Source organism: Peromyscus leucopus, chromosome X (assembly GCF_004664715.2).
Source record: "Peromyscus leucopus breed LL Stock chromosome X, UCI_PerLeu_2.1, whole genome shotgun sequence".
NCBI classification, from domain to species: Eukaryota; Metazoa; Chordata; class Mammalia; order Rodentia; family Cricetidae; genus Peromyscus; species Peromyscus leucopus.
The window spans coordinates 87,127,299-87,154,889 of record NC_051083.1 but is presented as its reverse complement, the minus strand read 5'-3'; the positions used below and the strand labels follow the sequence as shown (position 1 = coordinate 87,154,889).

The window sequence follows — 27,591 nt, the reverse complement described above, 5'->3', positions numbered from 1 at the left end:
GTGTTTTCTTTCTCTCAGACTATTGTGGATGTTGCTCTGTTGTCTTCTGCCATTGAATCTAACTATGAAAAAGGCCACCTTGACATTTTTACCCTTGTAGGAAAATTTGTGTGTGTACATGCACAAATACATGTGGGTGTGTATGGATATGAGAATTCGTGTGGATATAATCAGATTTACTGGGAAAAATGCTTTTTTCTTGAGTATTAGTAACTTAAGAATGTAAGTCAATGATGATTATTCCAAACTATTTTATCTCGATATATGATATACTCTTGATGACATTTTTCTTCATAATTGGAATTTTTCTGTACCATGTCCTTAAACATTTTTCCTGTTTTGTTAGTTAAGGGTACCACCTCAAGGATATTGGTGTTTATATAACCAAGGATATCCTCTGTTTATATAATTTTTTAAACTGCATGATACAAAAGCAAAAGAGAAAGATGAAGACCCCAATTTATTCTTTTCCTCCATGCTATTTGAATTTGTGATATTATTTTTCTTTCTCCCTCCCCACCCCATGTCCCTTCCTCTCCACTTTCAGACTTTAATTTAATGGTCTGAGGAAATTATCTTTAGATTTTAATTTTGTTTTTCTTCAATTGTTTTATCATTTTTGTTGTTTTATCATCTTGTATTTGAGCTCATGCACTTTATCAAGTCTATATTATGCTTGTGCAAAAAAACCCAAGTAGATTTATGCAAACTAAGACAACTGTGACGTTATTATATGATGTAAATTTGTGGGCCCACCATCATATGTGCACTCCCTCTTTGAGTGAAATATCATTAAATATCACATGGATAGTTTTTAAATTAATTTCATTTTTAAAAAAATTATTAAACTTCATTTTGGAGCTAAAAAACTAGAGCACCTATTTGCTCACTTAAAAAGAGATTTTTAAACTTTGTTTTGGAGCTAAGGATCAAACTCAGAGCCTTGTGCTTGCTAGGCAAGTGTTCTACCACAGAGCTAAATTGCCAACCCAAGATTTAAAATTTTTTTTTTTTTTTTTGGTTTTTCTCTGTGTAGCTTTGCGCCTTTCCTGGTGCTCACTTGGTAGCCCAGGCTGGCCTCAAACTCACAGAGATCCGCCTGGCTCTGCCTCCCAAGTGCTGGGATTAAAGGCGTGCGCCACCAACGCCCGGCAAGATTTAAAATTTTTAACTGATACAAAAAAATTGTATATACTTATGGGATAGCATGTGGTATTTTAATAAAAGCATACATCATGTAATGCTTAAATCAAGTTAGGTAAAGCTACTTTTCATAATTCTCACCTCTTATGGTAAAAATATTCAAAGCTTTTTCTTGTTTTTTAAAGATATAGTCATGTGTAGTCAAGTCGATGGAGTCTTGCACACTGAAACTTCTTACACTGATCTAACTATAACTTAGCACTCTCTCATTCTCCCTTCTTCTGACAAGTACTATTTTACTCCCACGTGTATGGAAAATGTGCCTGCTTGTATGTCTGTGTACCACATTGGTTCCTTGTGCCTGCAGAGGTCAGAGAGGGTATTGGATTCCCTGGGATTGGAGTTAAAGATGGTTGTAGGCTACCATGTGGGTGCTGGGGAACTGAGCCAGGTCCCTCATGATGAGAAACCACTTCTCTTAATACCTAAGCTATCTTTCCAGCCCTGTTGTACTTATTTTTCTGTAACTCTAAAGGAGAGGTGGAAGGTAGGTTGAAGTCTCAATGTGTGTCTCCCGAACTTTTAAAATCTTAGGTTTTCTAATTTATTTTTTGTCTGTAGTGTGTGTGTGTGTGTGTGTGTGTGTGTGTGTGTGTGTGTGTGTGTGTCTGTTTGTCTGTCTGTGTGTGCACATGAGGAGGCCAGAGGAAGACATCAGGTGTCCTGCCCTAACGTCCTCTACCTTATTCCCTTGAAACAGAGACTTGCACTGAGTCTGGAGCTAGGCTGGCTGCCATCTCAGTGGTCCTTCCCCTCCTTCCACACAAAGCAATGTGTTCAGGCACATGGTAATAATACCTGGGCTTACATGGGATCTAGGGATCCGAACTCATGTCCCCATGCTTGCAAAGCAAGCATTCTTACTCACTGACCCATCTCCTCAGCCCCTCCTCCCAATCTGTTTTCTTAACTATAGTGTGTGTGGGTTTTTTTGTAACTTTTTGATTTGTGGACTTACACTTTACCCCATTTGTTTGTTGCTGGGGTATTTTAGGCATGTGTGTTGTAAAGTGTTTTCCTTAAATTTTACCTCAACCAAAGAGAAAAGATTTTATTGCACTTTTTTTTATGATTGCTAAAGAACAGTATAGAGCTGGTGGCACATGTCTGTATTTCCAGGTCCTTGTGAGGCCTCAGGAGGAGGCCCAGAAGCTTGAGGGCACTTTGAACTCTCTAGTAAAACCAGAGATTGAAAAGTATACAGAAACTTGGTAGTGAAGTTCTCCAGTAACCTCATTTTCTTTGCCTAATCATTGTTAATAGTCATTGATAATTTTGGCATGTGAACTACCAAGATCTCCAAACATACCCATGTGAGTTAAACTCCTGCATTTTAATTGTTTTTTAAAGATTATATTATGGACATGTTAAGTATAAAATGAAAGAAAAAGAACTTTATAAACAGTAATACAGACAATCCCATAGAAAAGGAGCAAAAGCTCTGAACAGAAATTTTATTAAAAAATAATATTCAGATGTCAAGTAATGATATTCAACATCATCAGTCACTAGAAGAATGCAAATAAGATAGCAGTGAGATGCCACATGCCCACCAGAATGGTTGGCATTTCAAAAGCTTGACTATACCAAGCGCTGGATGTAAAAGAACAGAAAATCTCATTCACTTCTGTGGAGAAGTGTTTACCATGGTCAGCTGCTCTGGAAAAGTTTAGTCTTTTAAAAGTTCACTGTACAACTACTGTGTGATTCAGATGTTTTATTCGCAGATATGTAACTCAAGAGAAGTCAAGTTATATGCCCATCCAAAGACTTATGTATGTATATTTGTAGAAGTTTCATTTATTTTTTAGGACAGTAAGGAATTTTATTTTTTAATTTGGCAGTGCTGGGAACTGAACTTATGGTCTCATACAAGCTAGGCAAGTGTCTCCTAGTAAATTATATTCCCAGCCATGGAATTGAAAAAAACCATTTCAGTGTATGGGCCTGGAGAGATGGCTCAGCTGGTGGAGGTTGCCACTCTAATGTGAGAACTAGAGTTGAGATCCTTCCAACCCATTTAATAGTTGCTTTGGTGCAGTTGGGGAGGCTTTGACAAAGAATCCCATAGCAAGATGACGGTTTTCGATGTCAGCCAGAAACCCTGCCTCAATATATGAGGAGAGGGACCAAGGAGGGCATCGATGTCAATATTGGACACACACACACACACACACACACACACACACACACACACACACACACATACACACCTACATATATGTAAACGTTTATGCACCCATGCATACCACTCACATATATTTTTAGCTATGTTTCATCAGAGAACTACTTACATTATTTTATATTTATAAAACTCTGGAAAACAACAAAGCAAATTTAGTAACTATACATATATTATATAAAACCAAAAGATGGCATATTAATAGTAATCATGCAAATTTGATGTGCTATATGATACTACTCTAGTAAAACTACTCCTCTGTGTACTTTTTATTTCCTATTTTTCTTTTTTTAAATAGACTTTATCATGTGTAGATAATTACAGCTACAGTGAGTTTTATGGGTGGTACACTGGCCATGCCATGCCCCCAACACAGACCTTAACAATACTGTTCCTCAGCCTCTGGCTCTTACATTCTTGCACCCTTCTGTGATGTTTCCTGAGCCTTGGCAGGGGATGGGAGGATGGGTGATGGAGAGATTGTATTTAGGGCTAAGCACTCAGTAGACACTTACATGCTCAGTACTTTGATGAGCTATAACTCTCTGTATTAACTGCTGACCACTGCAGAGAGAAATTTATTTCGCCAAAGTTGAGGGCAGCACCAATTTATGGGTGTAATTTATATAAATATTTAGAAAGCAGTTTGACAACATGTCATTTACCAAAACAACAGTTGTAGGTTTTTTTCCCCTAGGGCCTCTGAACTGTCGAGCCATGGGCTTTTGATCAGGTTAACAATACCCGGCCTCAATTCTTTCTGTGGAGCAGTTAGTCATCCTCATAAACTTCATGCCACTATTGCCCCAGTGGGTGCCTTCTGCCTGGCAGGTCAGCATCTAGGGTTGGCTTCACGGATACCAATGATGTGGATTTTTTTTTCTCCCAGTGGCCTATGCAGCACCTTCCAGTACCATGAAAGCTTATCAGCAGGAATGAAGTAGTTGTATGGCCTTGTCCCACATTCTATTCCATTGATCTATGAGTCTGTTTTTGTGACAGTACCACGTTGTTTTTATTACTGTGGCTCTATCGTATAACTTGAAATCCGGTATGATGATACCTTCAGCAGTATTTTCTTTGTTCATGATTGGCTGCTTTTGTATGAGTTTTAAGATTTTTTTTTTCTACTTCTGTGAAAAATGTCACTGGAAATTTGATAGGGATTGTTTGAATCGGTAAATTGTTTTTAGTAAAATGGCCAATTTGATTTTTCACATATTGATTTTTTTCAATTGATAAACCTGGGAGGTCCTTCCATCTTCTAGTATATTTCTCAGTTAATTCCTTCAGTGTTTTGAGGTTTTTATTTTGGAAGTCTTTCACATCCTTGGTTAGGTTTAGTTCCATGTATTCCTAGGCTAGTATTCTTGGAACTGGCTTCTTTTGCAGTTTGCTTGTCATTTGTGTATAGAAAGACTAGTGATTTTTGTGGATTAAGTTTAGATCTTGCCACTTTGCTGAAGGTGATTATCAGTTTTAAGAGTTTTCTGGTGGTTTCTTTAGGGTCTGTTATGTGTACAATCACTTCACTCGTGATAGCTAAACCCTGGAAACAATTGAAGTGCCCACCAACAGGTGAATAATGGAGAAACTGGTTTGCTTATGCCACAGAGTACTAACCTGGTAATGAAAGCAATGAACTATATATGCACATATGTTGAGTGAAAAGCAGTAAACAAAAAAGTACCTATGTTCTGAGTATGGTGGTGCAAACCTTGGTCTGAGCAGTTAGGAGACAGGGCAAAAGCAGGTGGATCACTGAGTTGAAGGCTGGCCTGGTCTACATAGCAAATTCTAGGCCAGCCAGAGCTACATAGTGAGACCACACTCCCAAACAAACAAACAAACAAACAGAACAAAACAAAAAAGAGAACTTGCTTTATGAGTCTATATGATTCTGTTATATAAATTTTCAAAAAAATACAAACTAATTTTTAGCGACAGAACTAGATCAACATTTGCCTGGAACCAGGGCCTAGAAGGGCAAGGACGGATTGCTCTGAGGCATGAAGACACTTTGGGAGAGTGATTAATATGTTCCTTAACTAAATTGTGGCAGTAGCTTTTGAAATGTATATCTATTGCCAGAAATCATCAGTGTGCGTAATTAAGCACGTACAGCTTATTTGTGCCAATTAGTTAAAAACAGCAGAAAACTGCAACCCAGGCACTTTCCCAGCACCAGAGCTCTCCATTCGTTTTTCTGCTTGTGTGCTGTTTGACTGTCTATATGTACTGTGATTTTATCAGATAGCCTTGGGTGCATGAGTCATCTGTTCCAGGTGATGAGGCCCCCTTATTCCTTTGTAGTTAAGGTTAAAAATGGCTTTTATTCGCTGAACTTGATTAACGCATCTGACATCACTGGTCAGAATGTAATTTCTGAAATCTCCTGCTTCTGGCTGTCTGGGACCTCTTGTCTCATTGGATTGAGAAGCCTCTTATTTATTATAAACATGAAAACAAATTGAGTGACCATAAGTGATTTTTACATAAAATTATGGAGCCTCCGAGATAATTGAATCCAGCCCTTTTATTTTTATAGAAAAGAAAGCAGGATAAATGATTTACCTGAGATCAGACAGATAAAGACCAGGACTCCTATCTCTGAGTTTATTTTTACTGCACAGATGTCAAATAATTGCTTTTTTGCCCTACGGTTGTTTACATCAGCTCAGGATCAGAACATATTCATCTTTAGGGGGAAAAAAAGGAAAGAAGTACAAGCGCCAGACACTCCATGAGCCATTGTTGAATAGTGTCTCTAGAGGAATGATTGGAGTCCTTTTTCACTTTGCAGGGAAGGGGACAAAAGAATGATTTTAGAGTACAGCAAAGCAAAGCAAAGCAAGCACCTTGCTGTGTCTCGTGTGATAAAGCTGGTACAGTTGTTGAGAATGACCTCTGTTTCACCTCCTGTGTATGCGAAGATTTCAACTCAGCTCCTTCTATTTCTTTGCACAGACCTATCTCAAACATCACCTGACAAGTTGGAAATTTTTTTTTTCTCCACTGGCTGAGATGTTGAGATAGTATAGATTTGGTTACCTTGTTTTTGTTCATTTATTTGCTAAATGTACGTGAAAGCTTACTATGTGCTGGATACTGTTTTATGTACTGGGGTACTATGGTGTACACAAAAGGTCCCTTGTTTGTAGATTGTAGATTTGGACGTAGGGAGCACATAAAGTGAATAATGAAATATATAGTCTGTCAGATGTTGACAAGTGTGATAGAGAAAATTAACTGGACTGAAAGGCTATGGAGTGCCAGCAACACATGTGTGTACATGTGCTATTTTCCTTAGGATATTTAGGGCAAGTCTGAATAGTAAGGTGACATTTGAAAAAAAATGTAGGGGCAAACAGAGAGAGTATTTGGAGAGTAGGCGCATTGTAGACAGAAAACTCAGTAGGTCTAAAGAACTCAGAATGAGTTTGACACGTGTCGTCTGGAGTTGAGTTGGAGGGTGTTGGTACATGGAAATTGGCACAGACATGGATGGGAAGCCAGTCGTGTAAGACTTTGTTGACCCCTGTAAAGAGAGAGAGGAGGCTATCAGAACCAATGTTATGATTTTATTGTTTCTTCATTGTTGTTGTTGTTGTTGTTTGCAAATTGAGGTAGAATTCACATAACATTAAACCGTCATTTTCAATTGTGTCAAGTTAATCTATGAGTGTTAGAAATTTTAGGAGGTTGTGTAACCGTCACAGCTATTGATTGGTGGAACATTCCTATTGCTCCAAAAAGAAACCTTGTACATTAACTAGCCCCTGCTAGTTCTTCCAGCCCTTAATCTATGTTCTACCTCTCTGTATTTACATACTCTGGATTTATCATCTGAATTGAGTCATACCAACTGTGCACATTCTGACTGGTTTCTTTCAGTTAGTGTAAAATTTTCAATATTCATTCATGTTGCTGTAGATACCAGAGTTTTATGCTCTCTTACAGGTGAACAATATTCCTTTGTATTGCTATACAATGTTTTGGTTATCCCGTCATCTGTAGATGAGCATTTGGACTATTTCTACCTTTTGGGTATTAAGAATAATGCTATATGAGGCTGGGGAGGTGGCTCAGCTGTTAAGATCACTTGTTCTCCTTGCAGAGGACCTGGGCTTGGGTCCCAGCACCCACTTGGTGATTCACAACCATTTGTAACTCCGGTTCCAAGTGATCCTGTGCCCTATTACTGACCTCTGTGGGCACCAGGCATGCACATGGTACACAGACATACATGCAGGCAAAACATTAATACAAATAAATAAGCAAATGAATGAGTGAATAAATTTGAAAGAAATCAGGGAAAGGGGTATAATGTTACCTCCAGGTATGCTGTTGCAGGCCTGTAATCCTAGCATTTTGGAGCAAAGGCAGGTGGATCTCTGTGAGTTTGAGGCCAGCCTGGCCTGCATAGAAAGGACAGACTTAGGATATTTAGAAAGTAGGAGATCTTAGTCTTCTGGAATGTAGAGTATGAAGAGAGTGAAGGGTGAAAGATGAACCTGGAGACCTTAGAAGGGGCAGGTCATTAGAAGTTTCATGTGACGGTGAGGAGTTTGAACTCAGTTTCCACAGAAATGGGAAATGATTTAATGTCCTCACATGGTTGGGCATGCAGCTTAGCACATGTGAGGCCTTCGGTGTGAGTCCCAGCATTGTAAAGTTGATTCACATTTATGTTCAAAAAGATCATTCAGGTGACGACTACAGATCAGAGGGAAAGAGACCTATTCAGAGGCAGGAGAGTTCACTTCCTGTAAAACACCAGATCTTGGTTTTTATTCTAGTGTGCCGTTCGAGGTGCCAAAGCTGAAAAGTGGAAAGAGCATGCTGGAGGCTGAGAGCGAGAGTCTGGACAGCTACACAGCTGACTCGGATAGCACCTCCAGGTGGAGTTTCCCGTCTCTCTCACCTCTGTTCAGACTGAGCGCTGATTTTGTTCTCTAGCATCAGGATGCAGGTTTCTTCTGCATTGAGTGGTCCTGGTTTCTGTCCTTGGGCTGTTGAATGACTCTTTCCTCCGACCTCACCAGGACTCTCTCTTTAGTACTTTCCTGCTTTGGCTCTGAGCACAGCTTCCTGGAATGAGCTAACTTCCCCTAGATGCTGCACTGTGGAGGATTCTGTCACTGTCCCTTAGGAAAGGGGGTGTGCGCATTTGCGTGTGTGCACCAAGTTGCTTGCCTGATCTTCGGCACTCCTTCAAGTTGATTCGGATGTGAACTGTGACTTCTCGATTTGGTTGCTATAGTCATGGCAGTGACTCTCCTTTTTTGCTAGTGCTTTGGGGCCTGGCTAGAAGAGGAGGGGGAAGCCATGACTTAGTTCTAACTTCTGATACTTCTAGGCGAGATTCTCTGGATAAATCTGGACTCTTCCCAGAATGGAAGAAGATGTCTGCCCCCAAATCTCAAGTCGAAAAGGTAAACTACAGGCTATTGGTGTTACTTCTCTTTCCCTCCCTCCGTCCCTCCCTCCCTCCCTCCCTCCCTCCCTCCCTCCCTCCCTCCCTCTTTCCCTCCTTCCCTCCACTCCCGTCTTCTTATCTCAAGTCAGAATTTACACCAGGCATTCAATTGAGATTTTTACCTCAGATTCATTTGGAAACATTTCAAAGATCTTGGCTAAAATGTGTGTGAACATAGGTTTTATATTAATCTTTCCTTGAAGTTTGTCATAGTTGGGTTAAAACCTGACCCAGAAGCTGTTTGTGAGCATCCTTTACTCACTGCTTTGGTCTACCTGCTGGTCTTTTCCCATGTCCTTGCCCTTGTTCCCTTTTAGGAAGTTCAGCCAGGGAGCCAAAATGCAGTCTGTGTTGACGAGGGTGACATGATATTCAAGAAGAACACCAGAAAAATCCTGCGGCCTTCAGGTAGCCTTTCCTTCGTGGCTACATTGGGCTCATGTTCTGAGTGCTTTTGCTGGGCTCTTGGGATGGAGCAGAGCAGGTTTCTTTTGACTTACATTTTTGGTCTTTCATGCAGAATACACTAAGTCTGTAATAGACCTTCGCCCAGAAGATGTGGCACAAGAAAGTGGCATCTTGGGAGACAGGAGCAAATCTGTACCAGGCCTCAGTGCGGATATGGTAAGTACTCTTACGTTTCCCTTGGTCACTATGTGAAAATTTTCAATTTAGAGTTGGCTTTAGTACCCAGGTCTCTCATCTAAATTAATTCTTTAGGAAAGGTGAAATGACCCTTATTTCCTCCAATTTCTGAAGTAGTACTACTTCTTGATTTGCTTAAAGAACTGTCTTTGTTGTCTCTGACTGTTTGTCACATGGTTGGGTATGTGGTTGGCTACTCAAACAAATACTTACTTTGACTAAAACATAAAGAGAAGACCAGTGAGATGACTCACAAGACAACAGCACTTGCTGTGAAAGCCTGACATCTCAAGTTTGATCTCTGGAGCCCACATTAAGGTGGAAGAAGAAAACTAACTTTCTAAAGTTGTCTTTAGACCTCCACATGCAAGCCATGGCACATGCATGGCTGAATACACACAGAGAATAATAATTAAATATACACACTACTGCTACTACTACTACTACTAAAATTAAAAATATACAAGGAGATAGCTAGATGGGGGTATTCAAACAGGAGACTTATAAACTCCTATTAAAATATTAACTACTTACATTCTTTTGAGATATGAAGAGATATTAAAAACAAGGATATGTGCGTAGATATTCACATGACAACTAAGAGCTTTTGCGACCATTTTTGGTGCTTATTGAAGGGAAGATGCTGGTGTTTGAGCCCCACTTTTATTAAGTCTCAAGTCTCTGTTGTTCCAGGAAGAAGAAGAGGAGGAAGAAGAAGAGGACATTGACCATCTGGTGAAGTTGCATCGCCAGAAACTAGCCAGAGGCAGCATGCAAAGTGGCTCCTCCATGGTATGTTCTGGGTGTTTGTGCTTATAGACACACTGGGACCCCAGGAAACAAAGAGGAGCCAGCTTCCCTAGAGCAGACTCAGGACCTGGGCAAACAACCCTGGTCACTCTTCCTAGGTAAGGGGCACGCGTTTGTTTGTTCCTGTCCTCACTTTAGAGCTTAGGTGCTCAGTGTAACTTCTAGGTGGCTGCCTGAACCTCCGATTTGGAGGTTCTCCAAGAGGGAACGAAGGCTCTGGCCCTTATTTCATCACAGCTTCATGAAAAGTAACTGTAACTCCTCTGAAAGGAGAACCAGGCCATGAAATAAACAAGACCAGACTTCTTCATCTTAAGCTGCTCCCTATTCTCACACTAAAGGCAAGCAGGTGTCACGAGAAAGACCTTTGCTAGATTGGCATCAAGGTGTGGGTAGGGCTCAATATGGAACAGCCTCATGGACATTTTTGGGACATTTGCTAATCAGAGCCTATATCTATCATAAGTACAAAGATTGCTATTTGGGCGAACAGATTTTCACCTTCACTCTGGAAGAAAATGTAGAGCTCACTTCATAAACCTGACTGCTGCCAGAGAGGAGGGTGTCTTTATATTTCTAGTGGTGGCTCTCCTGCTGCTCTCAGTTCTGGCCCAATCTCTTTCTTCTGTAGATCTTGCTAGAGAGAAGGTAGATAATTAAGGCCCCGTTTGAAACTGGTAACTAACACCTTCTAGCCAGTGTTGCAGCACACATAACACACACCACAGACAGGCTATAGACAGCCTAGCTATCTATACCTTACCTCCTTACGAAAATCATCACTAGACTGTGTAAAAGGAGGGGGAAAGAGTCTGTGTGAGCCAGGAGGTGAGTTACTAACCCAGACAATTTTGGATGTGCTATTGGCACTGACTTACCCTCTGGGTAAAGGACTGTTGGCAGTACTGGCTCCTTGCAGGCCCTTCTGAGACTTTAGACTTTATCATGACGGAAGGTGGGAACAATTGGGGATGTGGAGTGTGTCTTCTTTACACATTTTTATTGCTTTATCCTCAGAGTACCATCGGCAGCATGATGAGTATCTACAGTGAAGCTGGTGATTTTGGGAATGTCTCTGTGACTGGCAAGATTGTCTTTTCTCTCAAGTTTGAGCAGAAAACACAGACTCTGGTCATCCATGTAAAGGAGTGCCACCAGCTGGCCTATGCTGATGAAGCAAAGAAGCGTTCTAACCCGTGAGTGCTTCTGGATCCAGAATAATAGTTTGACAGGAAAAAAGTAGACCTTGGAATCTGTCTGGGTACTCTTGAACCAAAATTATCATATCTCTGGGGATAGAATAGTGAGATGTGATATAATAAAGGGCTTAGGACTTAGAAGAAGCAAGAATGAAGTTTTTGGCCAAGCAGAGAAGTAAAGAAGGGACTTGCGAAAGGCTAGCAAATAATTTAGTGTTGTCTTTGGTTTCTAGATATGTGAAGACTTATCTTCTGCCGGATAAGTCCCGCCAAGGAAAAAGAAAAACCAGCATTAAGCGGGACACCATCAATCCACTCTATGATGAGACCTTTAGGGTATGTTTCTGAACCTAGAGGGGAGAAGGTTTTGTTTTGTTTTTGTGCCTTTGTGGTGTAGCTGTGCCTCTACAACATGGGTGGATGGCCATGTCTGTGTCTGGGGCGTCACCATGGCCATCTGTTCATATCCTGACCTCTCGGGGAAGAGAACACAGGTGAATTTGGCTTCTTTGGGTTGTTGTGAAGTTGGAAATTCACATGACCCATATAGCTCATTTCAAAGAGTCATTTGAGGATCTGGAGAGATGATTCAGCAGTTAATAGCTCTTGCTGCTCTTGCAGAGAATCTGAGTTCAATTCCCAGCACCCACATGGTGGCTCACAACTGCCTATAACTCCAGTTTCCAGGTGATCTAATATCATATTCTGGCCTTGGTGGACATCTACATGCATGCATTGTACGTAAATATACTCAGGCACATAGTCACATAAAAAATAAATATAATCTTTTAAAAAAGAAGCCATTAACTGACCCGAGCTTGTGGGAGGTCATGAACAAACTCTAGACCAACAGCTAGGGAACCTGCATGGGACTGACCTAAGCTCTCTGCATATGGGTGATAGTTGTGTATCTTGGTGTGTTTGAGGGGCCCCTGGCATTGGGACCAGGATCTGTCTCTGGAGCATGAGCTAGCTTTTTGGAACCTTTTCCCTATGTAGGGACACCTCACTCAGCCTTGGTGCGGGGGTGGTGTGGGGGGATGAACTTGGTCCTGCCTTGACTTGGTATGCCATGCTTTGTTGACTCCCATGGGAGACCTTACCCTTCCTGAGGAGTGGATGGGGGTGAGGTAGGGTGGATGCTGGGGAGAGGGAATGGGAGGAGAGGAGGGAGGGGAAAACTGCAGTTGGGATGTAAAATAAATGAAAAAAAAAATAATAATAAAATAAAATAAAATAAAAAAGAAGTCATTTGCGGGCCATCAAGATGACTTATCAGGTAGAGTCTGACAGCCCGAGTTTGGTTCTTCAGATCCACATGATAGAAAGAGACAGCTGACTCCTGCAAGCTGCCCTCTGGTCTCCATACTCATGCCATGGCATGCTGGTGCCCACACATACACACGTGACATTCACACACCCACACACGCACGTGCACACACACACAAATAAATGTAATAAAAATACAGAAGTAATTGGAGAGAAAAAGTCCCACTGGCAAATGTTTGTGGCTAGTCTCATAGCCTCTCAGCCACTCAAGGACAAACTTAATTTTTCCTGGCTTCCTATGGACTGTGTTAGGGTTAGTGAAGGAGGAGAATTTGAGTGGAGCAGTTCAAAGTGCTGAGGAACTGAAACCATTTGGCAGATCATGGGGACAGGTTGCTTAGGGTTTGGAAGAATTCATTTTGGAGGAGCTGCTTCTAACTGGCCACCTTGGGCTGCTTCTTTCCCTTCACAGTATGAGATTTCGGAATCTCTTCTGGCACAGAGGACTTTGCAGTTCTCCGTTTGGCATCATGGTCGTTTTGGCAGAAACACTTTCCTTGGAGAGGCGGAGGTCCACATGGACTCTTGGAAGCTGGATAAGAAGCTGGACCATTGCCTCCCTTTACATGGAAAGGTAGTTTGCCTGGAAGGTCTTTCCCAGCATGGTTCCCAGGTGCTTTGTCTGCAGTGGCCTCTGCTGGGCTGTGTGGGAAGTAGCATTGCATGTAATTTTCTGTAGAGTTCTATCACACCCTGCTGGCCTTTCTGAGTTTGGCAGCAATTTCGGAGGCTCTTGCAAGTCAAGCAGGGGCACTTTTAGGCAAAGCAGGAAGTTACTGCGTGCCAAGCTTTTCCTGCTAACCTTCCAGAGCCTGAATGTATGCTGACATCCTAATTTGCACATCCTCTTTTATCTAACCTTTGGAGTGTATCCTAATCCACATCCCTTTCCAAGCTAAACATCCTGCTTTAGAAGTGAGAGGCAAGAGAGTTTGTAGATCTGCAATGGCTGTCCTCTTGGTTATGTGTGCAAGCCAGGGGAATTTTACTTTAGAGGGGGCACCTCAGATGTTAGTGTAGTAAGGTGGCATCATAGTGGTTGGTAGTTTAGCGCAAATCAGAGTTAGAATCTTGCTTCTGTGACTTACTGGGAACTCAGAGAATCCACCTACCTTCTGTGAGCCTCAGTTTAGTTTTCTACAAAATGGCATAGCAGTGCTACTCCCTACTAGAGTACTGAATGCAGGGCATCCTTTAGTATGTGGCATATAATGGCCATTCCATAGCCTGCTGCCGTTCTGGTTATGATGAAATCGCTACATCAGAGAACTTTAGGCAGCAACTTCCTATTTATCACAATGAATCAAAGACAAACATCTTTAAAAGTGACAGTGGGATTTTGAATGTTTCCAACAATGCAGAGCACATAGAATATCTGTGGAAAGATGGTCTAGAAACTTAGAACGGGGCTGCCTCTAGGAAGTGAGCCTGATGTGGAAGAGGGATTTACTTTTATCTCTTCCATTTTATTATTGTCTTTTAGTTTTATTTGTTTTGCATTTTTACTCTAAGAATATTAAATGTAAAATAATCTATATATGCAGAGTTCCAAATTAACAACAAAACATATGTAAAAAAGTAGATTTTATTACTTGAAAATAGTCACTCTTAACAAGTATTTAAGTATCCTTCTAGAATTTTTGTATCAAGCAGCATAGATATCATGTCTATCTATCTATCTATCTATCTATCTATCTATCTATCTATCTATCATCTATCTATTCATTTATACATATGCAAACACACCATATTCTTTTTTGACCCAAGTGAATTGTCTTTTTATTCATATATATGTAAGTATATATAGATATAGGTATATATGCTTGATTTTAAGAATTTATCATAGGCATCCCTCTATGCCATTACTTACAGATCTATCTTATTTTACTTGCTACGTAATATTCTCCCACATTTCTGTATTATAAATAGATTTGCCAATCCCCTACCAGTGAGTACTTAAATTGTTTATTTTTTAAAACTATGCTGTCATACATCTTTTTTTTTCAGTGTTGGTGGTCCAACCAAGAGTTTCACAAATGCTAAACAAGGGCTATGCTGCTGAGCCACACCCCATCCCCTGTCTTTGCCTTCTCTGGGGAATGTAACTGTCAGAGAAAGCCCGGATGAGGAAATAGCAGAGTCAGAGGAGTATATATCTAGTAATATGAGGCTGGTTCCTTCCAGAAAATTGAGTGACATTACATTTCCCCCTTTCAATAGTCATAAAAACAGGAATTACTATCAAAGTAAAACATGGTATTAGAACCTTGGAATTTCCGGAGCATTTGATATGCAAATCATTCTCCCAGTAGCCTGGAGTTTGTATAATTATATTGAAAATGTCACTATAAACCTCCATGAATTGCCATGAAAAAAAATGTCATACATCAAAATGGAGGTATTTGTTCTTTGGAAGTATTTTTAGCAAAATGAAAATGAGCTGTGGAAGCAAACATGCCAGCTTCTACTCAATGCTAAACCCTGGATTTTACGAGTTCACTAAAGCCAACAACCTAGGAATTAATAAAGTGTGTAGATAAGTCATGAAATAAAATACCATCTTGTCTCCTTCTTTACAAATTTTTGATAACATGAAAATGTCTCCTTATATCTTATATTTAAAACTCTATAAAATCATTCTACTATAGTGTTATTTAATATGTAAGCTGTATTGGTATATATAAAGCAAGGCTTTTAAAACCAATTTTTTAATTAAAATTTTAAAAAAACATATATTTGTTTTTAATTTAAGACAAATTATATTTAATGTTTCTGTTTTTTGACTCCCCACCCATCCATGTGCTATCATTTTGTTTCTCTTGCTAACAGTCCCCTCCCACTTCTTGTCTATCTTCCCCACAGACTAAGCTAGTGTATTCTGGATCTGCAGTAAGTCTCTTGAAACATAGGAGATTATACCTACCAGTATGAGCATGCTCAGTGGTGAGAACCTAGCTTAGCCCAACCTCAAGAAACATGGGCAGATGAAAGGGTGTCTCTAGACTGTGCAAGTTTGTGCTGGAAAAACTGGAGCATGAAGAATGTGATACCATGTGAGCCAAGAGAGTGAAGCAATCCTGCCTCCCAGAGCTATTTGCTCTGTGTCCCTGACATTTGTTCATTCATTGTTATACTCATTCAGTCAACATGGATGCCTATGCTAAGTAGGTACTATGCTAAGTGCTGGCCTTTCTAGGACAAACAAAAAATAAGGTTGACTCCTGTCCTCTGGCACACGGATTCTAGTAATGGTTGTTAACTAAAAATATGTAAGTCAGGGGCTGAGGATTTATCTCAGTGTAGAGTATATGCTCAGCAGGTGTGAGGGCCTGGGCTTGATACCCAACACTGAAGCAACCAAGCAAGCTGTGAAATATTAAAATCAAACCCTAAAATTTCTACAGCCCCTGCCACCTTTTAAATTACTTTTTATTTTTAAAAATCAGACGTGTCTCTTTTTCACAAGCAGGACACTATTGGTGATGATAGAGGAAGGAGGGAACGTCTGTTCTCTCTGCTGTTAGGTGGTTCTTCAGTTTTGGATTGTTTGATCCAGTCCAGCGGTAAGAAGCCTGGGCTCTGGAACTGGTGCATCTGAATCTGAATCCACATCTGCTAATTATTAGATGTGTGTCTGTGGGAAAACGACTTAACCTCTCTGTCTCTTTATTCAATAGCCCATAAAATAAGGGTAGTACCTATTTCATAGATATTACTCTAAGTATTAAACAAATGATATATTTATGTTGCTAATGACACTATCTGGCACATAGAGCTGTATTAGAGACAGTAATAAAAACATTACACAGTATAGTTCACATGTATGGTTTTAATACATTTTATGTTTATATTTAATATAAGTGAGGTTTTTTCTACATCTTAACAGTAAGTATATGTTTTGTATTTTCCCTTTGCAGAAAGTATAAATTCAGTATGGTCTTATTTTAGGATATAAATGAAACCATAGATTTAGGTTAATTTTACCCAACAGTTAAAAGGTGGATTTTTTTCTAGACATATAACTAAATATGTGTTATTTTCAACTAGGATTTGAATTAAAAAAAAACAAACAGCAACACTTCTAGGAGCAATTGACACATAGCCAGGATAGGTAGCATGGCTGGAATCATCTGGGTTCCATTTTAACTGGCTGGGCTGTAAGAGGAAGGCCATGTTCAAGCTATGACTGAGGAGAGGAAAGTCAACTGCTTTCTTTTCTGCAGTGACCTTTCTTTACTTGCACTTGGGCTATCAGAGCTAGCCTGTGTTCTTTCTAATAATCTCATATCACATGTCACATGAAGGCATTAAAATCACTCTTAACCCTGCTTATGTTTGCTGATACTTGGATTGCTTCCACTTTGGGGCCCTTACTAATAGTGCCGGTAGCAAGATTCTTAATTATATATCATTCATTCCTTTGTGAGTTTGTGTGGCCACTTTGTTGGCATACCTTTGGGAGCATTTGGAATCTAGTGATCATATATCCCCAGAGTGCACAATAGTGAGACTTGGTTCTTCTGGATTTCCTCTGGAAGAGGCTGCCAAAGAAAACTGTAGCTGCTGTGGGATTGTAGCCATTAAAGAGGGCCCTGTTCTTGGGGTAATTGTATTTATATTTTCTTATTTATTTTTGAGATGGGTTCTGGCTACCTATGTATTCTAGGCTGGCATCAAACTTGTGATCCTTTTACTTCAGCGTCCCCAGGGCTGGGATTACAGAGGTGTATCCCTACACACACCTATGGGAACAACTTTATAATCCTCTTAGGGAAAGGTCCCAGTGTTTCCTGAGAGGCTTGATTTCACTTGTTGGGTTTCCCTATGTTTCAGATCAGTGCTGAGTCTTCACCTGGCTTGCCAGCACACAAAGGCGAGTTGGTGGTTTCATTGAAATACATCCCAGCCTCCAAACTCCCTGTTGGAGGTGACCGGAAAAAGAGTGAGTTTTGGGGGGGTGGGGGTCCCTGGATTCAGCTCTTAGCTTCTATATAGGGTCTGTGAGAGACTGGTACTAGTTTTGTGGCTAGGGCAGACTGGGATATTTCCTGGATCTTCTAGGCCGGAGTCCCTTCCTAAGGAAGCCTTTACCTTTCTCAACTGGAAGGAAATGCCATAGTGCTAACATTCCTTTTAGATGACCTTTAGGCTGTTAGTGTGATTTGGTCTTGTTCCACTTGTGTCAAGCTACTGAGAAGGCAAAAGAAAGAGAACAGGAGCTTTGTGGCCACAAAAGGTGCTTAGAAGGAGTGGTAAAGCATGGGAAGTGCAAGGCTGAGTCACTAACATGTCCAGCATGGTGCTGGTGACTGTGGATACATAGACGAGAGAGTGATGATATGTATCCTCTGAGGACAAGTTTTTCTTGAATTCAGAAAGGTAATCATGTGTCCAGAGCACCCACCTGTGAGGGTGATAGAGTGAGCTTTGTTGAGGAAGCAGTATTGAAACTGGACCTTGAGATGTCCCAGGCACAAAAGGGGGGAAGACGAAAGAGAGGAGGGGTGCTGGAAGAAGGAACAAGACCAGCTGAGATGGTGCATGCCTGTAGGCCCAGGACTTGGGAGGCAGGAGGATTGCCATGACATTTCAGGCTGGATAGGCCATACACATAACAGGCCAGACTTGGCTATAGAGTAAGACTCCGTTTCAAAGAAATTGACAGTCTAAAACAAAAGAAAAACAAAAAGAAAAACAAAATAACATATAAGAATGTAGGCAGGGGATGCAGTTAAGTTCACAGAGTGCTTGCATAGGGCCTCTGTGTATGCAGGGAGCATTGCATAAACGGATACTGGGGAGGTAGAGACAGGAGGATCAGGAATTGAAGGTCATCATCTAGCCAACTACATAGTGAGTTTGAGACCAGACTGGGCTACATGAGACCCTGTCTCAAAAAAAAAAAAAAAAGCTCATTCTATATATGCCTGGTAGATGTAGAGTTTTAGGTCAGTGATCAGGAGTGTGTTACCAGTTACAGTGGAGCTGGAGTTATGGTGTGAATGTGTATGTGTATGAGTACAGCTGGAATTGGAGATGAGTCTGAAGGCAACTGAAAAAGAAAAAGACCTTTCAGTGAAGATCTTAACTTGATCTGTTGGCAATGGCAAACCAAAGTTCTTCTTTTTTTTTAAATATGTCTTCAGCAAAGTGTAATGTAGAAGATATGAGGAATCAATAGGTCCCGAGGTGTGCAGAATGACGAGAAAAGATGCAAAGGCCAAACCTTTGGGAACAGCAACATTTTAATGGATGAAGAGATGGAACATGTCAGTGAGGGCGAGGGTTATCAGGACCTGGAAAGGCCAGGAGAGAGTTTAAAGAAGAGGTGGGCAGGAGCTGTCAGCCTCTCTCAGCACTACAGGCAGTCAGGCCATATGAGGCCTGAGAAGACACTGCTTGTTTGAATTAGGCTGGAAGACATTAATGAAATCTGATTTTACAAGAAGCTAGGCTGAGTTAATGAGGTGGAGAAGCAGAGGTGATGAGCGTGGTCATTCTTGACCAGGGTAATTTGTCATGGTGAAAGGAAAGAAGCACAGAGAACAGCTTCAAAAGGAGCCGATTGAAGGAAGGGAGGTTTTCTTTGAAAGTGGATATTTAACAAAAGAAAAGAAAAGAAAGAAATGGTAAGATTAGCCTGTATTCAGACTGAAGGCAAGACATCAGTCCAGAGAAAGGGATCTTCAAAATGGTAGGTGGGAGGTGGAATTTCATGGTGCTCTGGTGAGGCCTGTGTAGTAGGGTTGAGGTCAAGAACTCGACAGAGGAGTTCCTCCCTGCTTTAATTGCTTAGCAAATGCCAGGCAACTTTGCTTCTTGTAGCTTCAGTTGACTTATGTATAAAATGAGGGCAATTGTAGTGTGTAGTATCTAATAGAATTGTTTGGAGGAATTAAATGCTTAAGGTGGTATTTGGTTCACAGCAACTTTGCAATGAGCATTTGTTGCTGTTGGGGTTGTTACTTGAATTCCTACTGCTTATTCTGGGCACTGTGCTAGGAACAGAGGACACAGGCATGATTCAGTTAAGGAGTTGGCTGTATTCCAAAGCAAGGAGAGAAAGTGCTATATAGTTAAAGCCCAGGACGAAGCTGGCGGTGTGGAGGTTCACTTGAAATGGCTGACATCCCTTACAGGTAAAGGTGGGGAAGGGGGAGAACTCCAGGTGTGGATCAAAGAAGCCAAGAACCTGACGGCTGCCAAATCAGGAGGGACTTCAGACAGCTTTGTCAAGGGGTGAGTCCCTGGACCAGCATCAAAGTAATATAGGTTATAGGACAGGCAAGTTATCGGGGAACCCGAGTGATTTTTCCTCTGTAGATCCTTCCCTCATACTACCACCCTCAGCAGCTTTGTTTCTGAAATTTGGTAATGGAGAAACCTCCACCTCCACCTGGTCTAAGATCAGTTTGGTCTCAACTGTGGTGCTAGCTTTCAAAGGGGAGGGTGCTAGACAGATAGGTTCTGACTTTTTCAGACTAGTCTTCCTGAATCCTAGATGGACAGTCTATGCCCCCTGACTGCCTAGATTTGGGATTCAAGGCCCTGTTGTCCATAATTTTTAAGCAGTGTAAGCTTTGTCTATATTGAGGGTCATTTGCTGACTTAAGCTCCCCATGAAGTCATGTTTGACTAAGCTTATACACATTAGTAATGGCTTCATTTACCTTGTGTGAGAAAAGTGGAACCACATACTTAAACTCATCCTTGGCCAGAGCATGACCAGCATATTCATTTTCTCTCCAGGTTAAAGGAAGTAGATAATCTAGTGGAAGGAGTGGGAAATGTGCCACAGCATATTCAAAGGAGGGCTGTGTGCACTTGGACCTGGGTGTTGGCTTGCCATGATGGGCTAGGCCTATAGTAGGGGCAAGGGGAATGTAGACGTATTGCCAGCTTGAGTAGGTGTTGATAACTCCCCACCCTCTGCCAGATACCTCCTTCCCATGAGGAACAAGGCCAGTAAGCGTAAAACTCCTGTGATGAAGAAGACCCTGAATCCCCACTACAACCATACATTTGTCTACAATGGTGTGAGGCTGGAAGATCTACAACACATGTGCCTGGAACTGACTCTATGGGACCGGGAGCCCCTGGCCAGCAATGACTTCCTGGGAGGGGTCAGGCTGGGTGTTGGCACTGGTGAGACTCTCTCCCCCATCCAATCATCACTTGTCTTAGAGGCCTCTTGTCTATCTTACTCTTCCTTCCTTCCTCTTCCTACCTCTCGCGCTCCAGGATATACAAAGATCTTTTCTGACAGAAAATTTCTTCCTTTATGTAAACATTCAACAAGTACCTCCTGAGTGCCTGCTACCTGCTAGGCCTAAGGGAAGGCTGAACTCCTACAGTATTCTATGTATAGAAAGGTGACCCTGAAAGCCAGGGACTTCATCTTCCCCCCACAATAGAAGATATAAAAACTACCTAAATACCTGACTTGTGATTCCTACCTTCTATCTTGATAGAGTGAGAAGGGTCCTTTGCCAGGAAATCCTTGCTCTCCAAGGATTCTAGACTTACCCCTCACTTCTCAGTGGCTCTTTGTCTATAATCTCTGTTTCTCCTGTATGATCAATTTCATTTGATTGACAATTGAAGGGGAATACACATGTGCTCTGATGATACCAATCTCTTGGTTTATTTCTTTCTTTGTTAATTGAGACAGTGTCTCATGTAGCCCAGATTGGCCTTAAACTCCTGATACTCTTTATTTCTACCTCTCAAGTGCTCAGATAATAGAGATGCACCAACTTGCTCAGGCCTATTTTTATGAAATAAGAAGTAAATCTTCTATTGACCACATGCCCACCCCCCACTCTAAAAGAAATGATCTCTATTTCCTGGCCTTTCCTTCAATTCTCAGCCCATTGTGATATGGCTTCTATTCTTCTACTCTTCAGAGTAATTATTCATGCTAAAGTGAGGATACTGTCTCTCTAGAATTCCCAAGCACTATTTAATAGAGCAGATTACTTTCTTTTTCTTGAAATTATTACCACTTAGTGCTTTCTTGACTCTCTTTGGCTCCATTGAACATGATTTCTCAATTTCTTTCATGGATTCTTCATTCTGTACTTCTGTATTTAAACTTTAAATGATGTTGCTCTCTGGGCTTGGGCTTGGGTGCTCTTTTTTCTCTTTTTACAGTCTTGATCAGGCCTATCCAACCTTTTGACATTGTGACATCATGACATTTTCAAGTATAGTGTTCATACTCAAGAACTGTGCATTCCAGTTATCAAGAAATCACAGAAAGTAAAAAAAAAAAAACTTCATTGTTTTAATTAGTTATGATTTTGTGTTGTGCCACATTTATAGCTATCCCATGCAGTTCTGGTTGGACATGTCTGCTGGATTCTTATGACCTCAATTACTAGTTGTATATGAATAAGTAACAGAAAGCATCTATAATGGTATTTTTGCACACGTAAGTAAGCTACTTTGTGTAGGTCCCCTGTGTAAAACCCTTTGGTGACTTTCTCCCACTTTAGAAATTCTTACCAAGTCTACAGACCCCATATAATCAGGATTCTTCCTTTCTTATCCTTCCTGTATCATTTTCTTGTTAACTCTTTGATTTCCAATTACCATAGCTTTTACTCTGCTCTCCAAATATACCACGTAACTTCCTACTTTGGGACTTTATAATGATTGTCTTTCCTATTCACATATAATCTGTCTAAGGGCAGAGACATTTTTGGTGTGTTCATCACTGTATCCCCAAACTGGCATAGAGTAGGCACTCAGGAAATGTTCACTGAATGAATGAATTAGTATACAAAAAATAGGAGTAAGATCACATAATCCTAACTTTAGGCATAGAATTTACAGCTGTAGAAAAAGGTATTCATAGTTTGGGCATGGTTATGCATGCCTCTGATCTCAGCACTTGGCAAGCAGAGGCAGGAAGATTGCCACAAGTTCCAGGCCAGCTAGGGTTTCAGTGTGAAGTCCTGTCTTTGATAATAAAAAAAGAGAGAGAAAGTCTTCAACTTTTAAAAATGTCAAGGCCCCATGTGTACTCTAGTTATTAACGAGCCCACTGCCTTTTTACTGTGTACGCAATAAACTATTCTTTAAAAAATTAAGTCAAATTGCTAATGACAGAAGGTTAGCAGTTCTGGTATGGTGTGTCAGACACCAAAGCTCTGAAAAAGCCACTAAAAAGCAAGCCCCCATTGACATTATGCCATTTCAAGTCCCATTTCATCAACCTGCAGTCACCTGATTGTCTCTGGGGTACAAGTAGTTGTCGACTCAGCTTGCCAGCTTGCTGTCCCCGGCATTCTATCTTCACTGTACATTGTCGCTTCTGGGTTGGCTTCCTCCACTATAGAACCCATCCTCCCGATGGGCTAGCAGTGGGACTCTGTTCAGCCTCCTCTGGTGTTTCTCCTCAGGAGTCAGTAATGGCGAAGTGGTGGACTGGATGGATTCGACTGGTGAAGAAGTAAGCCTGTGGCAGAAGATGCAGCAGTACCCAGGGTCTTGGGCAGAAGGGACTCTGCAGCTACGTTCTTCAATGGTCAAACAGAAGCTGGGTGTATGAGTCCCTGTCTTTATCTGCAGGTGCAGCCCTGGTCAGTCCAAGTCAAAAGAAGCTAAGCAACCACAAGGAGAGATTGCTAATTTAATGTGTGTGCATGTATTTGTATAAACACGTATTTCTGTAGGTCTTATGTTGCTAGCAAGTGTGACATAGATGTGTTCCTTTAAAGCAGCCCAAGAATAAGGGTCTTTTCAAATGGTTTTTATTTATGTATAGTTTAGTATATTTTCAGAGTACATAGTTGCCTCTCTCTTTCTGTGGTTTAATTAACTTTTAAAAGCCTTTTACAGCAACTCTCTCCCTTCTGTCTTGCTATCCTCGCTCCCACTTCCCCCGGAACTCCTGGCAGTAGGTCTAGTTTGTGGGTCTAGGTCTGCCTGATCAAAGGCCAAGGCTCTGGAGAGCAAGGTCTGCTTGTTAAAGACAGTACACTGTGGGAGAGGGGCTTATGACCAGTCACTCCTCTTCAGTCCATAGTTTATCTCAGCATCCACCTTGATATATTTTTAGAATTTGCCTTTTAACTTTTCTCATTTTTAAGCAGTTTTCCACCTTGCATGAGTATAGTGGGTCTCCTCTTTGAGATGCAATGAAAATTCCCCATCTCTTTCCTAGACCTTTGGGGAGCCCTTGTAATGGAGTCACTTTAGAAGAATCACTTTAATTAGATAATGGCCTTTTCACTGAGACATTAAGATGCCCTGTGAGACCTACTAGCTGATCCCAGAAGGTTTAAGTGACTCTGAATAAAGTTTTTCAAGGCCCATGCTGAGTTCTCTCTTTTAACCTGTTATAGCAGTTGTTGAAGAGGGATTTCCTTATTTCCCTAATGGAAGATGAGACATCTTCACTCTCATGTACTATAGCTTTCTCTAAGTCTGTGTCTGGGGTGTACTGCTACATAGAACTTAGTCTATATACCTCTGTTTCAGCCAGAAGAGCCAAAGACGGTCTAAACCAATACAGTGCTCCCCCAGGATGGGGATTATTGCCTCCCCATGGAAATGTGGATGGAATCGCCCATCTATTCTGACTTTTGACCTAATATATTTTCAGTTCCCAGTTTTGGTTGTTTCCTAAATGTGACCTATATGTAACAGGGTGGTGTGTTGAGACTTAAAAGAGAGATCTAGTGAGCTTTCATTTCCTGCTACTCATTCTTCTAAACTGGACTTTTCATTCAAAGCAGCCTATCTATACAGAGGTATGTGTGGAAGGTGTTGGTGCCAGAGAAGAAATCCTGTCGATGGAGCCAGCTGCGAATTGATGTTCCTATAAAGTCCCTGGATTGCAGGCAGCTGGGGTGGTTAAGATTGTATGTGTGAATTGCATAGAATGTTTTTCAAAGATCCCTTCAATATGGATTGATACTGGGATGGAAGTGTAACTCAAGAGACTGGGCTCATGCTTGTTCTTTGCTATTCCACTTCAACATGCATGCGTGTTTCAATAAAGCTTTCTCACTTGAGTGTTTACACTTGGAGTTCTGCAGATCCTTTCATCTCTGATGTCCTGACTTATTATTACCACTTTGACTCATAGCTTGAAGGTTGGAACCAGAGTAATAAATGCACCTTGCTGTACTGGAAGAAAACCTGCCTTTTCCTACACCGCCGTCAGATACCTTTGCTGAGCCCACATTCCTTGTCCTATATGTTTGGAATCTAAAAGTAGCACTACTTTTCTCCCTCTCTGGTACCAATAGAAGTTGGCCTTTGGCTTTGTAGGCTGTCCCTCTCTGGAAGAAGAGGAGAGATGGTCATCCAGGCATGAGGGAACACCTTCCATGTTACTAGCACTTCTTTCTAGATTATGCAGTTCCTCTGGGAGGTCAGGATTTTTTCTCATCTACTCCATTATTTAGATTCAAGGGCTAAATCACAGATGCTATACAACTCACCTTTGAAATAAGGCTCTGATTTTCTAGTTAAAGCTCAAGCGATTCTTGGCCTCTGTGCAAAAGCATATTTGCAAAAAGTGAAATGCATCTCATATACAAGGCTTTGCATGATATTGTCTGATTCTCTCCAGCACATTTTGAAGTAGGAAACCTGCCCTTCTTGCAGATCAAATACAAGCTCGTTGTCATGTGACAGAATTTGAATTTGAATCCAGGCCTGACTACCATGTTGCCTTCTGTGAGAATGATGTATATTAAGGGCAAAGTATGAAACAAAGTGGTGGTTCATCTCTCCTAAAACACCTTGGAGCAATAGGATTCATTTGCAAAGGAGGACAATAAGAATGCTTTGGATATTGCCAAGCCAGCCTAGTGACAACACTGTGTGGATATGAGAGAGAGTGGGAGGGAGGAGGAAGTAGGGGAGGAGAGTGGTAAAGAGGGAGAGAGGCACAGAGAAGAGAACAGGAGGAGAGGGAAAGGGGAAAGGGAGCTGCGTAGGAAGGCATGAAATGGCTCTTGTCATGCCAGTCCCTCTCTGACTGGCATGATTGTCTTCCTGTCTTCCCCCTACTTGGATTTCTTAAGTCATAATATATAAAGGCTTTGAAGGAGGTTGCAGTAAAAACTTCCCTAAAGAAGGCAAGAGTGACTTGACTACTCCAAAGGAAACAAAACCGAAACCTCTAAAGTTGTTCCAAGCCTCAGTTGCTTGGAGCGTTTCCATGCAAGGGTCAGGCCCAGCTGGGAACTTGAAGCAGGAGGTAGTGGGGCCCGTGTTATCTTCTGGGCCATTGACCTGCTAGCGTGTCCTGGCTTGCCACTTGAAGTGCCGCTATAAAGACAAGGTGTGCATTTATCTTCCCCAATGTGCTATCTTTGCCTTTGGAATCACAGACCTTGCTCTGACCAGAAATTTCCGACATGAACTCATTGTATTTCACCTTCTGCCTATGATTTGCCTTTGGCCTTTCAAAGCTCCAGTATTCTCTCAAGGGAAGATGGAGAAGGGCATTTCCCCCTCCCAGTCTGATCATTTTTCCATGTTCCTCTCCACCAAGTAATTGCCTGACTTCTTGTTTTCCCTTTTAAAACTGAGATTTCCGATAAAACTCGAGTTGAAATTGCTTCTCTCTGGTTCACTGTTCTGCCTGTATGTTGTAGGCTTATGATTTACACCTTACCGCTCTGCTTTAAAGAGGAATTTTCCTGGGCTGAGAGCCTTTCATTTTGCTCCTTCCTCCTGGCCCACTGTGTATTCACTGTATCCGAGGAAGACAGAACACTTATTAGAGTGTTCAGTTATCTTTTAATGGGAAGTAGGAAAAAAGCAGTAGAGGTCAGATGGCATAGTGGAGCCTGGCTGCTGGTGTCTGTGCCTAACTGCCACTTATTAGCTGTGGGATCTTAGCATCTTGCCTAGCCTCTCTGGGACTCAATTCCTTTATCAGTAAATGGGAGCTAATAACAACACCTACCTTCTATGACTCTTGGCAGACTTCTGAGTCAATCAATAGTGTGTTTATAATGGCATCTGACACATAGTAGGTTCTTGAGCATTGTTATCTCTACCTCCCCACCCAGCCTGCTTGCTGTCTCCAGTTGCCCAATGATGGTGCCCAGGAAAAAGCTGAAGGAACAGGGCATCTGCTGACTATGACTCTGGCTTCCATCGCTGTACAAGAGACAGTTCTCAGAAGCAAGGGAAGAAGATTTTTTTTTTCAAACACTGGTGAAACACCCCTTGTGAGACACAAGTCAGAGCAGAAACCTGCAACTGGATGCATCTTAGCAGTAGTGTTTGGCATGTGGAATATCCTGGCTTTAATGCCCAGCAAAGCGGGCAGGGAGTCAGGCGACTAAAGATGCAAGACAAAGGAAGAAAGAAAAAGAAAAAGCAGGGTTCTGTGTGTGGCTCCATTTCCCAAAAGCCCAACCTCAAGTTGACTTTCAGGCCTGGTTCCTAACCTTGACCTTTGGCTCCTTTAGCTACCTGCTCTGTACTCATCTCTTTAAAAGTGGGTATCTGAGAAAGTTAATGCATGACGCTATCCCCTTTGCTTTCCTGCTATGTTTGGTGATGGTGGTGGTGGTGTTGGTGGTGGTGGTGGTGTTGGTGGTGGTGGTGGTGTGTGTGTGTACATGTGTGTACACATGTATGTGACTGTGTATGGAGATAGTGGAGATCAATGCCAGTCTTGGGTTGTGTTCCTCAGGCCCTTTACCATGTTTCTTGAGATAGTGTTTCTTGCTTGGCCTGGTACTCACCACTAGGCTAGGCTTCCTAAC

The 27,591-nt window shown here is 41.5% G+C and overlaps 1 protein-coding gene across 2 annotated transcripts in view; it reads left to right on the top strand.

Moving 5' to 3' along the window:
• Nucleotides 1–24,877, top strand: part of Sytl4 (synaptotagmin like 4) — a 52,088-nt gene extending 27,211 nt beyond the window's left edge. Inside the window, exons 6-17 of one of the 2 annotated variants that reach the window (XM_028875009.2) lie at nt 8,185–8,286; nt 8,745–8,820; nt 9,182–9,272; nt 9,385–9,488; nt 10,203–10,301; nt 11,337–11,515; nt 11,752–11,854; nt 13,260–13,421; nt 17,681–17,789; nt 19,987–20,086; nt 20,784–20,992; nt 23,254–24,877. In XM_028875009.2, the coding sequence (XP_028730842.1) occupies nt 8,185–8,286; nt 8,745–8,820; nt 9,182–9,272; nt 9,385–9,488; nt 10,203–10,301; nt 11,337–11,515; nt 11,752–11,854; nt 13,260–13,421; nt 17,681–17,789; nt 19,987–20,086; nt 20,784–20,992; nt 23,254–23,402 (1,483 nt within the window). In that variant the 3' untranslated portion in view covers nt 23,403–24,877. The remainder of the gene's footprint in view (nt 1–8,184; nt 8,287–8,744; nt 8,821–9,181; nt 9,273–9,384; nt 9,489–10,202; nt 10,302–11,336; nt 11,516–11,751; nt 11,855–13,259; nt 13,422–17,680; nt 17,790–19,986; nt 20,087–20,783; nt 20,993–23,253) is intronic. The other variant, XM_028875010.2, reaches the window with a different exon arrangement.
• The last annotated feature ends 2,714 nt before the right edge of the window (nt 24,878–27,591 follow it).